The following is an 18430-nucleotide window of genomic DNA, read 5'->3' as shown; positions in this document are numbered from 1 at the left end:
TGTGGCGGCCCTGACCCTTTGGAACCAGCTCCCCCCAGATATCAGAGTTGCCTCCACTCTCCTTGCCTTTTGCAAGCTCCTTAAAACCCACCTCTGTCGTCAGGCATGGGGGAATTGAAATTTCCCTTCCCCCTAGGCTTATAGAATTTATACATGGTATGTTTGTATGTATGAGTGGTTCTTTAAATTGGGGGGGGGGGGGGTTTAGCTTGTTTTTTAATATTAGATTTGTTTACATTGTCTTTTTATATTGTTGTTAGCCGCCCCGAGTCTTCGGAGAGGGGCGGCATACAAATCTAATAAATAAATAAAAATAAAATAAAAAGAACAAACATGCCATCTACAGGTGGTTCTCGATTGACAATAGTTCATTAAGTGACCATTTAAAGTTGCAACAGCACTGGCTGTTTCACAGTTTCGACATTTGAAGCATCCTCATGATCGGGTGATCAAAATTAAGCTTCTTGGCAACTGGTTCATATTTACGACCGTTGTGGTATCCCAAGATCATGTGATCCCCTTTTGCAACCTAGATTACTAATTCGGCACCTGCAGTGATTCACAATCGTGGCAAGAAAGATCATGAAATGGGGAAAAACTCGTCTTAATTTTTTGGTTCTAAGCTGAGGACTACCTATATAAGGAACTGCCTGTATAAGGAACTGCAGTAGCCGATTTCTTCAGAGTAAAATACCTTAACCATTTTAGCATCTGACCATAGTCAGTCCTAGCTCTATTATTCTTTTAATGATAAGAGGTTTTTTTTGAAAATTATTGGTCCCACATTTTTAGGTGATCACTTACATAATGCAAAATGTAAATCCATGAGTGGTTCCTTTTTGTTGGATAAATAGATATCCAATTAAAAATATTATTAATGTGATTAACATTAATCATCTTGTATACAGTATATCCTGTATATGCAGTGACTTTGTTGAAAGGCAGAACTGGAAGATCTATGAAATCTTGTAGACCTCGAAGACAAATAGTTTCTTTCATTTAAAAAGAATGATAATTCTGAAGGCTATTTGAGTATATGTTGGTCAATTGTTTGCTGGTTTGTAATTCATTCTGAAGGTTTTGGCTTTATTTTGACAGAATTAAGGAAACCTGGAAAAGTCCTCTCAAGATATTTCTTTACATCCCTGGTCTTGAATCTTGTTTGTGAAATTTTGGTCAAAAGGCTTACTATGTGCACAGGAGCTGGGGAAGTGATAGAAGGCACACACAATATTTTTTTAAAAAAACAAACAAACAAATACAGCCCTTGCCTTTCAAAACTGAGGTTGGAGCCGTAAGTTAAAGCTAAACTTATTCAGAAATAGCGCTTCATATCCAGGTAAAAGTGAACAGCCCTTTCTAGGGGCCTCCCATTTATTACTGGCTCTCATTATTAGTTAATAGTTTTATTAGCCCTTGAGTACCTCTTTTAAACCATTTTAAGTAATTAACAGTCAAGTGCTACACTGTTGTTTGCTCACTTTGGTTTTAAAGTTTGTTTTGCATAGAGCTGAATTTGTGTTTGTCTTTTCCTTGGGAAAACATATGGAATATAAACGTGAGAGTATGTTTTGGCAGAGTACATCAGTTATTTAACTTGATACAAGAAATATATTTAGACTTTAAATATTGGGATGAATTAGCATCCTATGGATGTTGGGAGATGTTTTCTTGAATGTGCTACTTCACATCACAAAATGTACTGGCTGTTTGATATCAAAGTTAGGTCAAAATCTACTTGATTTTAAGCTGACGAAAGTTTGATAGAAAAACATTAGTCTTCTCATTTCTGTCACCCTGTGGTGGTAGGAAGAATGGCATCAGTTTTATTAAGCAATGCTTAATTCAGAGTAGATTGTAGCCACTGATTTCTAGCAGAAATTAATCATTTTCATATTAAAAACAAATATTTGTTCATCTAATATTTGTCTATTAATAAAATACTGTTGAATTTTCTTCAATGTATTCTAAGTAGCTACAGTGTTCATTTTCAGAACTTGTTTTTCTATCTTTTCAGGTCTCTGGATGGCAGACACTGAAAAGAAATGCTGTTTTAAGAGGTATGTTTAGAGAAAAATAATACTTTCTCCTCAGTATGTGAAGAGTTTTTTTCTGATTGAATTCTACAACCTCCTTCAAATACATATACAGTGATACCTCGTCTTACAAACCCCTTGTCATACAAACTTTTCGAGATACAAACCCGGAGTTTAAGATTATTTTGCCCCTACTTCCAAACTATTTTCACCTTACAAACCCAAGCCACCGCCACTGGGATGCCCCGCCTCCGGACTTCTGTTGCCAGCGAAGTGCCCATTTTTGCGCTGTTGGGATTCCCTTGAGGCTCCCCTCCATGGGAAACACCACCTCCGGACTTCTGTGTTTTTGCGATGCTGTAGGGGAATCCCAGCAGCACAAAAACAGGTGCTTCACTGGCAACGGAAGTCTGGAGGTGGGGTTTCCCAGTGAGGGGAGCCTCAGCGAAATAGCAGCATCACAAAAACACGGAACTCCAGAGGTGGGGTTTCGAGGACTTCTGTGTTTTTGCAATGCTGCAATATCATTGAGGCTCCCCTCGCTGGGAAACCCCACCTCCGGACTTCCGTTGCCAGCGAAGCACCCGTTTTTGTGCTGCTGGGATTCTTCTGCAGCATCACAAAAGCACGGAAGTCCAGAGGTAGGGTTTCCCATGGAGGGGAGCCTTAGGGAAATCCCAGCAGCACAAAAACGGGCGCTTCGGCTGGCAAAAGGGGTGAGTTTTGGGCTTGCACGCATTAATCGCTTTTCCATTGATTCCTATGGGAAACACTGTTTCAACTTACAAACTTTTCACCTTACAAACCTCATCCCGGAACCAATTAAGTTCGTGAGATGAGGTATCACTGTACTAAAAGGCATTCTGAATTTTTTTCAGAAAAAAATATATATTAAAACTTAACTGTTTTTAAAAAAATCAAAACCCTTTTGAGATCTAGTTATAACTTAAAGCAGGGCTCTCCACACTTGGCAACTTTAAGTCTTGTGGACTTCAACTCCCAGAATTCTCCAACCAGCTCTGCTAGCTGGAGAATTCTGGGAGTTGAAATCCACAAGTCTTAAAGTTGCCAAGTTTGAAGACCTCTGACTTTCTCATTAGGGAATGTTTATTTTTGATATATACAAGTAACATTACTATGTTTTCACCTACTATGGCTATAATGTTTCTAACATGAACATCCTGTCCCCCCCCCCCCCCAGGCCAGCTATAAATTGGCTTCAAATGCTACAGCATGATTGCTATGATGAAACTAAAAAGGAATAATTTCATTGTTTTAATCATAATATTTGATGTGTGAAAGTGTTTCAGTTGAACTCCTAAAACCTATTTAAATGTAAATTTAAATATTAAATATAACAGAAAAATATTTGAATTTTCCCATATCACTCATCCTGCTAATAGGAATTAGGGAATTCCTGTTACTGGCAAGTGTTCTTTCAGGCTACTGGTTTTGACATGTCGCACAAAGTTTAACAAGTAACCTTTTTTTGTAGTTACATCAGGCATCGGAGGAAGAATATTCAAAATAATGTAATCATTAACAAGAAATACTGGGGGAATTGAAACACTTAATAAATCTATGGGAAAATTGCTTCATTTCCCATGCAGATCTAGAGAAAAGTTCAGTTGCAGTCAATGTAGACACACCTCTGAAAGGAGCCTTAACTGTTAAAAAGGAAGTTCTTCCAAGCTACTAGTCACACAAAGTGACTCACAAAGCAATAGGGTATACAGTCAACTCTGTGGGTGGGCATTCATCTTGCAGATATTTCAAAATAAAATGCACGTTCTTTCCTGTGGCTGTAAATTGGGAATTAGCAAAACAACAGGTGATTTATCAGTTTAGGATTGGTCACTAATATTTTAGAAATAGTACTTTGATAACTGCATTTACATAAATGTACAAGCCACACAGATTTGTAAAATAATTGCTGCAGTCTCATTTTCATGCTATCATCATGTAAAATATCCATGTTTACACAGTTGGTGAAACATGGGACAGAAATGGAGTCTTGGTTTAGAAATAAAAGAGGGAAGTTATTAGAGTTTTATCCAAACCTTTTTTTTATTCTTCTCCCTCCCCCAAGAAAAAAAATTATCTGCTTTGGAATGACCCCTGCATGGGGCCAAGAGGCCAAAGGAAAGCAAAGTCGCTTCCTCCCACATTTGGGAATACCAGGGTGATTTCGACAGAAAATCAACCATATATATGTGTGTGTGGGTGTGACACTGCTCAAAGAAGTAAAGGGAACACTTAAACAACACAATATAACTCCAAGTAAATCAAACATCTGTGAAATCAAACTGTCCACTTAGGAAGCAATACTGATTGACAATCAATTTCACATGCTGTTGTGCACATTCAACTTTATACAGAACAAAGCATTCAATGAGAATATTTCATTCATTCAGATCTAGGAGGTGTTCTTTGAGCGTTCCCTTTATTTTTTTGAGCTATGTATATATACACACAAGATATATACATATTCATATACATATACACATACATTTATATGTATACACACACACATACATTTATACATATACATATGTATCTTGTTTGCTTCAGTTGAGAAATTAGGCCAAATACAAGGTTTTAAATATATATATTATGTAACAAGGCAAACATAAGGAAATGAACAAAATGTGTTGACTGTCTTTCTCTGAAAGCAAGCACTGCAATTTTATGCTATTTGGGTGGGTGGGTGGGTAGGAGGGTGGGGGAGAATAACAACAACAACTATTGCTGATAAATTGAAAAATAGCTTAAAAAATTGCCATTGTAAGGAACAAAGAGTATCTCAGGACTACGCCAGGTACAACCTGGGAGAACTACGATTAAGCTTTTCTCTGCTTTTTTCCATGCATGGTCTTGAATACTGTATCTTCAGTTTGATCAGGATGGGATGTGACTGCTATATGAAATGGGTGTATACTGTATATCACCTGTAATATCAGTCAGTAAGTTTCTCAAATTCAGTGTCATAGAGAACATGCACAACATTGTGCTCATGTTCTGCTGGTCAGTTTCCTGTTGGCATTTGATTGGCCACCATGGAAACAGAATGCTGGACTCAATAGCTCTTTGGTATGAGCCAACATGATCTTCTTTCTACACCTGTGTGGGTATCATTAATAATTTGATATAAAATATAAGTCCATACACTTGCATGCTTGTTTCATAGTTGCATTTTCAGATGTAATGAACTTTCCAATATTTTCTTAGTGCCATTACTCAGTGAAAATTGCTTTTTCACTTGCTCAACAGAAAATGCAGTTTTTCGTAGAAACAGTATTGGAGAGGGTTTAGTTCTTAAGATACCAAAGCAGTCATCAACAGACTAGGATGAGGATTGTAAATGATAATTTTTCCAAAATGTAAAATAATGCACTTGGGGAAAAGGAATCCTCAATCTGAGTATTGTATTGGCAGTTCTGTGTTAGCAAAAACTTCACAAAGCTTGACAAAATTGAATGGGTCCAAAGACGGGCTACAAGAATGGTGGAAGGTCTTAAGCATAAAACGTATCAGGAAAGACTTAATGAACTCAATCTGTATAGTCTGGAGGACAGAAGGAAAAGGGGGGACATGATCGAAACATTTAAATATGTTAAAGGGTTAAATAAGGTTCAGGAGGGAAGTGTTTTTAATAGGAAAGTGAACACAAGAACAAGGGGACACAATCTGAAGTTAGTTGGGGGAATGATCAAAGGCAACATGAGAAAATATTATTTTACTGAAAGAGTAGTAGATCCTTGGAACAAACTTCCAGCAGACGTGGTTGGTAAATCCACAGTAACTGAATTTAAACATGCCTGGGTTGAACATATATCAATTGTAAGATAAAATACAGGAAATAGTATAAGGGCAGACTAGATGGACCATGAGGTCTTTTTCTGCCGTCAGTCTTCTATGTTTCTATGTTTCTATAAATTCTCTGACAGTTGGATTATTAAATACTGTACTCCTGATTGCAGATTGATCCCATTACAGTTGCTAGCCCAACTTCAATTCATGTCTTACTTTTCCTGAAGCAACTGAATTTTCTATTTTCATACATTAGGTAGGATTAATTTATGTTTTTGAGGATTAGATTTATTTGTTCAGTTTTTAACCCCTGGGCATTGGATAACCTCAGATCCATGGTACACTGTTTACTTATTGTGGATTTTAGAAAGTATCTTTCATTGTACTTTGGATTAAGTAGATGGCTTGCATCTTTGTTTATTTCCTTGCACAATGTGTAATTAGCTTGTAACATTAGCTGGTGAGGGAATGATAATGGTTAAATCTTGTTATATAAACATTTGGCTGATCCTAGAGAAAAGAAGATAAGCCAATAAAAGAGGCTTTTTTGTTAGCTCTTATATTTATATTTTATTAGATATGTGAAAAGCTCATTGATTACCACATCACAATTTTGTGTGAATTCCTCAGGACTTGAGACATGCAGAATTCCTTGAGAATTTTAACATAAAAATGTTTTGCTTGATGGGTGTACATTTTTATTTAAAATAAATTAGCATTTTGAAGAAATTCTCTGAAAGGAGAATAGAAAAGGAATGTGAATCATTTGAAGATTGTGCATTTTTTTTCTACTCAAACCTGGTTCTTGGTACTTCTAAATCATTTTATATATATTTGATAAAGAAGGGATGATGTAAATACTGTATATGCAGTGCTTTTTTCAAAGGGGATGCTAACAATTTGGCCCTTCTATCCCTTTTCCTAGGTGACCAGCCCCACCTAGCTCAGGCATACCAACACACCTTAGAGAGCATTATGGCCTTTAATTAAAATAATAGCTGTTAAGAGAAAATAAAATTAAACAGCAGCTATTGCCAGTGCAATAAACAAACAAAATAACCCAGCAAGCAAATTAAAATAGTGGTCCTTAAAATAAAATCAAACTAAGCAACAACTACAGATAATGGCAACAAGTATCAATGCAATAGACACACAATGACACAACAATAGGGTTGATATTCCTGGAGGGGTCTGTAATATGGTAAATGATTTAGCTTTACTAGATAAATGGTCAAAGCAATGGAAACTGCAGTTTAATGTTTCCAAATGTAAAATAATGCACTTGAGGAAAAGGAATCCTCAATCTGAGTATTGCATTGGCAGTTCTGTGTTAGCAAAAACTTCAGAAGAGAAGGATTTAGGGGTAGTGATTTCTGACAGTCTCAAAATGGGTGAGCAGTGTGGTCGGGCAGTAGGAAAAGCAAGTAGGATGCTTGGCTGCATAGCTAGAGGTATAACAAGCAGGAAGAGGGAGATTGTGATCCCCTTATATAGAGTGCTGGTGAGACCACATTTGGAATACTGTGTTCAGTTCTGGAGACCTCACCTACAAAAAGATATTGACAAAATTGAACGGGTCCAAAGATGGGCTACAAGAATGGTGGAAGGTCTTAAGAATAAAACGTATCAGGAAAGACTTAATGAACTCAATCTGTATAGTCGGGAGGACAGAAGGAAAAGGGGGGACATGATCGAAACATTTAAATATGTTAAAGGGTTAAATAAGGTTCAGGAGGGAAGTGTTTTTAATAGGAAAGTGAACACAAGAACAAGGGGACACAATCTGAAGTTAGTTGGGGGAAAGATCAAAAGCAACGTGAGAAAATATTATTTCACTGAAAGAGTAGTAGATCCTTGGAACAAACTTCCAGCAGACGTGGTTGGTAAATCCACAGTAACTGAATTTAAACATGCCTGGGATAAACATATATCTATTGTAAGATAAAATACAGGAAATAGTATAAGGGCAGACTAGATGGACCATGAGGTCTTTTTCTGCCGTCAGTCTTCTATGTTTCTATGTTTCTATATATCAAAATGGTGGCCCTCAAGATAAAATCAGATTAAACAGCACAATAGTGTCAAATGTTAAACATTGCACAAATGAAAAACGTCCCAGTGCCTCTGATGTGGCATAGCAATGGCCAGCATAAAGGTTGGAGGATTTAGTGAAAACATGCATATATGTCCCAAAGACTGTCCTTTGGCCAAATGGTCCCTCATTAATCCTGTTGTCTTACAGACATGTCCTCTGTAAGCCCAGTGAGAGGCTTCTGGACCCCACTTCTTCCAGCCAGGGACAATGGCTCAGGAGTTCCATTGAACCAAAGATACAGCTATTCCAGAACCATGCTTTGGATAAGAATGCCACCCCTCTTGTGGCAGCTAGGTTACAGTCTTCAGGCTGAGGCATAGCAGTCCCTCTTCCTTGGGGTGGCAATTTCTCTCTCATTCTAAAGTCGAGCCTCCTTTCCCATAGTAGTATGCCCTTTTCTCTTTCTGCGGCAGCCAAAAAAGCCAATGCAATCCTAAATTGCATTAATAGAGAGATACAATCTAGAACTTGTTCTGCTGGGCTCTATGGTATGAGTCTCCCGAAAATTCAAGGGTAAAAATTTCAGATACACACATTTGAAAGTTCAAAAACAATGTTCTTTATCACAAAATTCAAAAGAAACAAAGCACCCTTTTTGTATTGCAAAGAGCACTTGTCCCAAAACAACCTTGTAGGCTGTACAATCCCCTTAATCAGTCCTTAAGTACTTAGCTAGCAGCTGTGAAGAAACGTCACAGCCCTCCTTCTTCCACGAAGTGAGACACACACACTTTGATCTGCTTTGGTTTCATTTTTTTTTTCCATATTTTTTTATTAATTTTCTTTAAAAAAACATACAGACTTACAAACATTTAACATACAATGTAGGGATGTATCATCCCTGCTCTTCTCAAAAGTATAAATGCAGATACAGAAAAAGGAATACACGATTGAATATCTAATTCGATGCTACTAATACAAAAAATATCTAATAGGGAAATAAAAATTAATATCATATAACAATTTCTAACTAGTTTCAAGTCAAAAAATCTTAAAAAAAACTTTGGTTTCAAAGTCGTGAAAAAACAACAAAGAAAGTCCGGAAACAGCAAGGCACGGTCCTGAAGAAACAACGATCAGATAATCTTCCACAATGGCCAAGCCAGCACGCTGCTATTTATATCAGCAGCTCTAATTGCTGGAGTCCCACCCAAACACAGGTGGCCTCTCTTATCTCCTATAATATTTCTTCAATTGGTCTCTTTGATGCATAATTCTGCCCCTGCGTGGGTCTAACACTTCCTCATCCGAATTGACCGAAGATAATGGAGATTGGCTTCCTGGGCTGTGTGCCAAGCCCCCCCCTCTTCCAAGTCACCCTCACCTTCCTCTTCGTGCGAGGAAACTGCACTACCTGACTCTGTCGGCAATAAAACAGGCCTGTGACATGTTTCCCCTGCATCCACCTCCACATTCCTTGGGGCAGGAGCTGGGCCAGAGCCAACCACAACAGAATTAGGGAGGTACTAATACCACTCAATAAAGCCTTAGTTAGACCACACCTAGTGCACTGCATTTGGTTTTGGTCACCACATTACAAAAAGGACTTTGAAACTCTAGAGAAAATGGAGAAGAGAGCAACCAGGATGATAAGGAGGCTGGAGACTAAAACATAGGAAGAGCGGTTGCAGGAACTGGGCATGGCTGGTCTGGCGAAGAGAAGGATCAAGAGTGACATGATAGCAGTCTTACAATACTTGGGGGGGGGGGCTGCAACACAGAGGAGGAGGTCAGACTGTTTTCCAAGGCATCAGAAGGCCAGACAAGGAGTAATGGACGGAAACTGACCAAGGAGAGATTCAACCTGGAAATAAGAAGAAACTTTCTGACAGTGAAAGCAATCAACCAGTGGAACAGCTTTCTTTCTTTCTTTCTTTCTTTCTTTCTTTCTTTCTTTCTTTCTTTCTTTCTTTCTTTCTTTCTTTCTTTCCTTCCTTCCTTCCTTCCTTCCTTCCTTCCTTCCTTCCTTCCTTCCTTCCTTCTTTCTTTCTTTCTTTCTTTCTTTGCAGACTCGGGGCGGCTAACAACAGCAATAAAACAGTATATAACAAAATCCAATACTAAAAACAGTTAAAAACCCATTATATAAAAACCAATCATGCATACAGACATACCATGCATAAAATTGTAAAAGCCTAGGGGGAAAGTGTATCTCAGTTCCCCCATGCCTGGCGGCAGAGGTGGGTTTTAAGCAGCTTTCGAAAGGCAAGGAGGGTGGGGGCAATTCTAATCTCTGGGGGGAGTTGGTTCCAGAGGGCCGGGGCCGCCACAGAGAAGGCTCTTCCTCTGGGTCCCGCCAAGCTTGCTTGAGGCCGTGAAAGCTCACAAACACTTGAGGCTTTCAAGAGGAGATTGGACTGCCATTTGTCTGAAATGGTGTAGGGACTCCTGCTTGAGCGGGAGGGTTGGACTAGATGACCTGCAAGGTCCTTTCCAATAATCTAGTATAATCTGTTCCCTCTCTTTTAAAATTCCCCTCCCCCTTTTCTGATGCCGCCCCTCCCTTTTTCTCTCCGAACTGCTGGAAACTGTAGTCCCCTCTCCAGCACTCTAGTTTAATTCCCTCTGCTGGGGACTACTTTTCCCATAAATGTACCTCATGGTCCCTCCCTGTCCCAATTCCAGGGGTGAGGCTCAAACCAGCCAGCCAACTAAGGAAAGCTGGCTGGCTTCCACCTCTTCTATGTTAAAGCAGCTCAGAGAAAGAGAAGGGTGGGGCAGGGGGGAAGTTGCAAGGTTTTTTAAGTGACTTATAAAATGAAAGAAAAACTTCGAATTGAGCAGGGAAAACCCCCCTGGTTTTTAGGTATGCTGATCTTAAGGTCATAATCATATCGACTGTCTTAATTACAATCAAATTTTAAAGCTGAATTGCAAAAATTTACAATTTTTCAGCCAAAATGTCTCAGCAATTTTTATTGAAAACATCTTAGTTTGGTGACACCTGCTGTGTAGAAACCGATTGCAGCAGATGGTAAAAATACTTTCCTCCTGTCTTTATTATTTAATAGGCTATTTTGTCTCCTCTGGTGCAGTTTCCCCCAGTGAGAAAATAAAAGCAGATGTTTTTATGTTATTTCTGACAGATGTGAAGGTTTCGATAAACATTTATATAGAAATTTCTGAATTACCTTTTTATCCAGAAGAGGTCATCCTAGGGTAACTAACAATTTCAATTTTTTAAGTTATAGCTAGCTATAGGTTTTAAAACAAAAAGCAGTAAAATTACAAGTAGGAAAGGAGATAATTAAAATCATACAGATCGGTATATTTAAAACTAAAGAAGCAAAGAGTTCCACAGTACATCATCAGACATTTATTTTTTAATTATCTACCTGGTGAAGATATTCCCAAATAATATTGGGAAAAAAAAAACCAAATCCAAAACTTTCCCAAAACTTTCTTGCAAATTTTAAATGCTACATAAAGACATACAGTGATTTCTTTTTCAGAAACAGAATTCTATTAAAATGTTTTCTGGAACGAAAAATGAAAAAAATTTCAAATATAATTCAGTGATTATTTTGCGCTTATTTTTCAATATTTTTTCAATAATTCTTTTTTGTTGATTTGAAGGTAATATGATTAATATTAAAATGGAAAATGTCAAAAAGGTTAAAAATATTAAATGAATATAATTAAATTTGAAAGTATAATATTGATGTATGTATGTATAAGCACTCTGACAACGCATTGTTTAAATTGAAAATGGAATTTTTGTATTATAAAATAAAATAAAATAATTTAAAAAAAGTTATTTCTCTATAGTTTAAAAGTGGGCCATTAACTCCTAAACATATTTAAGCAAGAAACTTAGTTTTCCCAAAATACTGAATAATTCATCTTATATGTACATTCTTCTAAAAATTTATAATCTGAAAATGTATGTTGACTGGAGTTGGATTTTTCTTACACTACTAATATGATTCAGAAAACTATAGATTTTTTTTAGCAGCTAAGCATTTTCTGAAAGACTTTCCATAATATGGATTACAGATAAAAGTGGTACATTCACTTATTTGCTGTTTCTGAAAAGTAGGCAGATTTAAAATTTGTGGACTGGAATGCTGTAAATCTTGCAGTGTAAAGCCCAGAACAACAGTTGTTGCATTGTTTTTAGCTTTATGGTTGCACATTATTCTTAAACCACCCATATTTTTTTTCTCAAATAAGGTCTTTTGGAGAAGAAAACTGTTTTCATCATTTTCATTTTTTCCTGCATTCAAAGTCAGATCTTTTAAAAGAAATAGATATTTATATCTAAGATACTTACCAATCCTGGTTTTCTTACAGACACCAAAGATGCTGACAAGAAAAATTAAACTTTGGGACATCAATGCCCATATAACCTGCCGCCTTTGCAATGGTTATCTTATTGATGCTACCACTGTAACGGAATGCTTGCATACCTGTGAGTATGATTATTACGGTGTATTGTGAATTAATTTTTACTTTCATGTAAAGATAATCATTTGGGATTTAGTTTTGATTTTTATTTAAAAGGCTAATGCTTAAGAGACCTCTTAATTTTAAATGATTTATTCATATGTGAATCCCTTTTTAAATGCATGTCTTGGCTTCTACCAAGAAATTCACACAGTTTTGAATTACAGTAGTTGGCACAATTATATATATCTAACTTATTTGCTGGCTTATTTACTGAGATGGGTTGAGCATGTATCTCATTCTTTACCACTTTTATTCTACCTGCTTCTGTATGGAATAGAAATTGTCTGAATCTTCATTATTTCTAAAATTCCCACACTTGGTTTGCCTAAAAGGTGTTCACTTTTCAGCTCTGTTTTGATTCACCTTGCAATAAAGTTAGTGAACCAACCAATGGGGCAACCAATGGGAGCCAGTTGTGCAATTATATTAATACCTGAAAAGCAGGAATGAAATGCTCCCGGTTCGCTTGTGCTTCTCGGTCATCAGCCCAGCTGCCCCGATGCCATCATTTGGCTCCTTCTACCCTCTGCGCATGCACAAAACATTCTGTGCATGCACAGAGGGAATGGTGACATCCGGGCGGGTAGATGGAGCCTCATGCTCCCTTTGTGACCGATTCTCTGACGACCGACTAACTAGCATGAGCAAACTGGGAGCATTTTACCCCTGCTGAAAAGATTTTTCCTTAATTAATCCCATAATATTGGGATGTTGTAACACAAATTTTGTTCCCAGCTTTTAAATGTTATATTCCAATTGCTTATGTCTAAAACAAGTTAAAAATTGCTTACATTCATCATAAACTTCGCTTTTGTGACCACGACAATGAAAATTATGCATTTTTACTATAGAAACAGGCAATTTTTCATCTTCTCATTTATACAATCAGACTAAGAACACTATATGCATTGCAAATTTACACAGATTACCAAAAACTGTTCAGAAGTGTGTGGTTTTCCGAGATTTAGGACTATAGTGCAAATCAGTTTCACGAATCAATCCCCAAATATAGTCGCCCATCATGTTTTTGTTATATTGTCCTTGGTAACTGCGTTCAAAGTTCATAATGTCCTGGTGAAAGCGCTCGCCTTGCTCCTCTGAATAAGCTCCCATGTTCTCTTTGAACTTATCAAGATGAGCATCAAGGATATGGATTTTGAGTGACATCCTGCAGCCCATTGCAGCATAGTTCTTTATCAGAGTCTGAACCAGTTGTACATAGTTTTCATCTTTATGATTGCCTAGGAAGCCGCGAACCACTGTGACAAAACTGTTCCAAGCTGCTCTCTCCTTCCTATTCAGCTTCTTGGGGAAATTCACTGCACTCTATGATCTTCTTGATTTGTGGACGCTTTCATCTAATAAGTTCCATTACTTGAACCTTGATGTCAGAAGCTCAGCATTGGACTTGGTGAGACCAAGGTCTCTGATCAGATCGTTGAGGTCTTTTTGGTTAGGGTAGTATGGCTTCCGCTCCTCATCTGCATATGAAGAGAAATCGTGATCTTCAACGTCTTCCTTGGTGTCTGACCTGCTGCTTTCTTTTGAAGGTGGTGTAGTTCTGTCTGGAGGTGTTGGTACAGGAAGTTCAGGGCAGTGTGGTACTGGGACAATAGATGAAGGAATGTCAGGATACATTACAGGCAGTGCATTTTTGCCAGTGCGACGTTTGGAAGGGTCCACCATGCAGAAGTAGCAATTTGTTGAGTGATCAGTTGGTTCACGCCAAATTCTTGGGATAGCAAAATGCACGGCTCTCTTCTCTCCCCTGTACCAACCTATAAGCAAACAAAATAAAATTTGGATTGAGAATTTGATTTAGGCCTATTTCACACTAATGACTAGTGATATTTACAATATTAGCACAGTTAATCTGCTATTTAAGAGAGTAGCATTTATCCACTTACCTTCAAGAGTTTTCTTGCAGTGCTCAAATGTGAAATGAGGAGCCCATGGTTTCTCTTGGTCACCAACAGGCATGCTGAAGTATGCTTTGTAGGCCTCACACATCTTAGCAGATGTTTCCACAGAGTTTTTCGCTCTTGTCTTTATAAACTGGCCACATACGTAGCAAAATGCATCTGCTGGATGTATGCAACCTCTTGATGCCATCTAAATTGACTAAGTTGCTGTGCACTGTAAGGAAAAAGGATGTCTCTCCAAACTTGATAAAAATGGTCTTTATTCCATGCAGTATTAAAGTACAAGAGTGCATTGAGGATTCAGCAGAGCAAGATTGATCACCCGGTACCAGAGTAACACACAATATATACATTTACATTCCTAAGCTCCTCCTGTAATAGGTGTGGGGTGAAGTGTGAATACTGCCGTTATCAGAATCTGAATAGATATTGAATTCACACCTGTCTGTCTAGGTCAATTCCCCTTTGTCTGTGATGGCCATTGCCCACTTACTATGCAATCCCAATCAATTAGATCCTGTCTCTCCGTCTCTCAGGAAGGGCTATAGTGGCCCTATATAACTGAAGTTATACAGCTACCTACAATTCTGTACAGTCCCAGAAAGTTCTAGATAATTCTGGACAGTTCTAGAAACTTCTTGATAGTTCTCACAATTCCAGAAGCTTCTTAAGTATCTTGAAATATTGCGAAATATCCTTAAAAATAGATCAATTTCAAAATATCATTGTGCTGACCACAAAAGCAAAGTTTACAGGGAATAATAACTTTTTTGTCTTCATTTAAGGTACAAACAATCAGGAAAACACACTTAACAACTGGGAACAATTTTTTTGTTTTGAAAATTGTTACATCGTGTAATTCTTCAAGAAGCAAGTAAATGAAGGCTGATTCTCCGTACTGAAGGAGCGGGTCCAGCAGTCACATGGGTTGCTCATGTCCAATCCGGTGGAACTGAGCCTAGTGTTAAAAAAGCTTGCCGGATCCGCCCCTTCCCCAGAATTCGCTCAGTTCGCATATCCTGCGGTTGTATTGTGATAGCTCGTTCAACATTCTAACACCTTCCCTTCGATCCTTTCCTTCAAAAGTAGTAAGAATTGTTTTACCATTATTATTTACTTGCACGAATAGCGCCAGCCGTTTGAGGCTCGGCTTTTTTCTTTTGGAGAAGTTGCGGTTTCGTTTTCCCCCGGCGGTTTTGCCGAGTACGATTCCCGCTGCCGCTTGTGGATTCCTTTAATCCCTTGGCCTGGAGGTCTCGGTGCAAGTATTGATTTATTGATTATTATTGTATATGATTAAAGGGCTTTAATATACCTCCTGCGGAGTGAGACGCCTTCTAGTCTCCTGGACTTAGTCGATCGCTTTCCCTTTTAAAAATCCTATTTCGGAGCGATTTTTTGGCGCGAAGGCCTTCGCGCCCTTTTTAAATTTAGGCCTCTTGTGTTGGCCTTCTGCCAGCCGCGTAGGCCTCAGTCCACCGCGTGGATCCCGGAGCGGGCCTTGGGACGCCCAGGCTAAATTCTCCACCGGCTAAGCCTCCAACCAGAGTGCCTTGGTTTACTTAATTGAAAAGTTTAGGGAGGCTGGGCCCCGCTGGATCTGGGGACACGAACTCTGGGTTTGCCCAGATTGCCCTCAAGTCTCAGCAGCTTCGAGGCCTCGAAGCAGGATCCATTCCTCTTGGGAAGTACTTGAAATTCTTCTCCTTAATTATTCAGTTATTGGCTCAGCCTTGTCTTCTGTTAATTGTCAGACTATGGCTACTTTTCCCAAGAGAGGCACAACTAAAGGTCCCAGAGAGGCCAGGCCTACAGGCGATGAAATTACTAGTATCCCCCAGGCCTCTTCCTCCTCTTCTCCAGGGGCCCGCCCCTCGACCAAGGTCACCAGGGCCGAGAAGAGAAGGGACCTAGCCCTACAAAGAATCCATGATAAATCAGCAAAACGTTTGAAAGTACAGGCCCAAGTGCTCAGTAGTCAAGACCCCCCAGAGGCTTCTAGTCTACCTCCTTCTGGGGTCTCTGTGTTATCTCTGGATGAGCCTAACCTAGACAGACCCCAACCTAACCTATGGGGCATAGGTCCAGAGGAACCAGATATTATTGAAGATTCCCCCCAGCCAGGATCCTCCCAGGCCTTTAGGGATTCTTCTGCCATTCCTGCTGATATTTCTAGTTTACCTCCTGAGTTCCAATCTATTTTTTCTGTGTTGTCCAAGGCCATTGATGCCAAACTCTCTACCATCAATGAGCTTTCCTTACCTCCTCCTCCTCCTCGTCCCTCCCGCCCCTTGGGTTCCTCCCCAGCGGTTAGAGCTCCTATTCAGGAGGATTCAGATTCCTCTCAGGATGAATATGAGGATTTGGAGGATGATGAGGATCCTTTTCAAGGCCTTTCAGATGATGAGGAATCCCAAATAAAGGTTCCTTCTCCAATTACTATTTTTCCTTCTCAATTATTCAAATCTCTTCTCCTCAAAGCTAGAATTTCTACGGGATTAGCGGCTCAGGAGAAACAAGCCTCCACTTCCACTGATCCCCCGGAGGAGAATTTACCTTACTTCACAGAGGAACAGGAGGATAACGAGGTAATTCCTATGCCTAAATTGTTTAAAGATGCCTTACTTAAACAGTGGGATTTCCCAGCCTCTGGCCTTAATCCCTCCACCAAGGACAGAAAATTGTACAAACTTTCCTCTTCCTATGAAGAGCTCCTATCCTTTCCTAAACCAGATGAACCTGTCAAGATCCTTCACTCGGCAGCGGCTGTGCCAGGCGAAGCGGAGGAAGTCCTCCGCCCAGAGGACAAGCGGATTGAACAAATGCTCAAAAGAGGATTCACCGCAGATTCCTGGGCCATTAAAAGTTCTGCAGCAGCTTCCTTTTTCTCCAGAGCCATGCTTCTGTGGCTTCGCCAACTACAACAGCATATTCCTCCCGATGACTTGAGAGGCCAACAAGACTTCAACAAAGTCTTTGCAGCTGCCCAGTACGTGGCTGATGCCACCTTGCAATCTACTAGATTTTCTGCCAAGTCTATTGCAGCTTCTACAACGGCAAGAAGACTCCTATGGATTCGCCCTTGGCAAGCGGGAGTACGCCAGAAATGGCAGTTATCCCAGGGTCCCTTAAAGCGCGACCTTCTTTTCGGTGATCTTCTGGATCCACTCCTCACGGAAACCACGGACAAGAAGAAAGTCTTGGGCCCAACCACCAAAAAGGCTACCAAAACGCAGTCCTTTCGTCGCCCAGGGCGCCAGCCAGATCAAGCGGCTTCCTATCAGAGATCTCCAGGTCAGTATTCCCCCCGCTTTCGTTCCCAAGGTAGGAACTCCAGGGGCAGAGGTTTTCGCTTCCAAAGGGGAGCGTCCTCTAACAGGGCTTCAAAAAAACCTAGATGGTAATTTTTCCTCTATTCCCATAGGGGGTCGCCTAGCCCATTTCGCCTCTAATTGGCGTCTCACCTCCAAGGACCCCTGGGTCATTGACACTGTTCAAACAGGCCTTCTGTTAGAATTTGTTTCTCCTCCCCCGAAACGTTTTATTTCCTGCCCTTCTCCCAGGTCCTCCTCAGATTGTAACCGTATGGAGGAGGCCATTTCTCATTTATTGTCCATCAGAGCCATTCAACCGGTTCCGTCCGGGCAGAAGGGCCTAGGATTTTACTCCATCCTATTTATGGTGCCAAAGTCCTCCGGAGGTTGGAGAGCTATTTTGGACTTAAAGAAGCTAAACCTATTCATCAAATATAGGAAGTTTAAGATGCACTCCTTATCTTCTATTTTGGCCGCCATCCACACGGGAGATTTCATGGTCTCCTTAGACCTCACTGAGGCCTATCTCCACATTCCTATAGCCAAATGCCACAGAAAATTTTTACGTTTTTCCTTTCAAGGCAGGCATTTCCAGTATAGGGCAATGCCATTTGGCCTTTCCTCGGCCCCTCGGGTCTTTACAAAGCTCTTGGGGTCCCTGGCGGCCTATATCCGGGCGTCTCCCATCCATATTTTATGTTATCTTGATGATATTTTGATTCATGGGAACTCCCTAGAGAAAGTGAAAACAGACCTGTCTGTCACCATGTCAGTCCTTCAGGACCATGGATTTTCCATCAACTT

At 39.6% G+C, this 18430-nt stretch overlaps 1 protein-coding gene across 1 annotated transcript in view; it reads left to right on the top strand.

Annotated features, from left to right (window-relative positions):
- The window catches only part of PCGF3 (polycomb group ring finger 3), a 78405-nt gene that overhangs the window by 53827 nt on the left and 6148 nt on the right, over positions 1–18430 (top strand). Inside the window, exons 2-4 of the mRNA XM_070736852.1 lie at positions 2018–2060; positions 12235–12352; positions 13941–14050. Coding sequence (XP_070592953.1) covers positions 12244–12352; positions 13941–14050 — 219 coding nt within the window. The 5' untranslated portion in view covers positions 2018–2060; positions 12235–12243. The remainder of the gene's footprint in view (positions 1–2017; positions 2061–12234; positions 12353–13940; positions 14051–18430) is intronic.

Source organism: Erythrolamprus reginae, chromosome 2 (genome assembly GCF_031021105.1).
Source record: "Erythrolamprus reginae isolate rEryReg1 chromosome 2, rEryReg1.hap1, whole genome shotgun sequence".
Lineage (NCBI taxonomy): Eukaryota > Metazoa > Chordata > Lepidosauria > Squamata > Dipsadidae > Erythrolamprus > Erythrolamprus reginae.
This window is presented reverse-complemented; position numbering and strand designations above follow the sequence as displayed.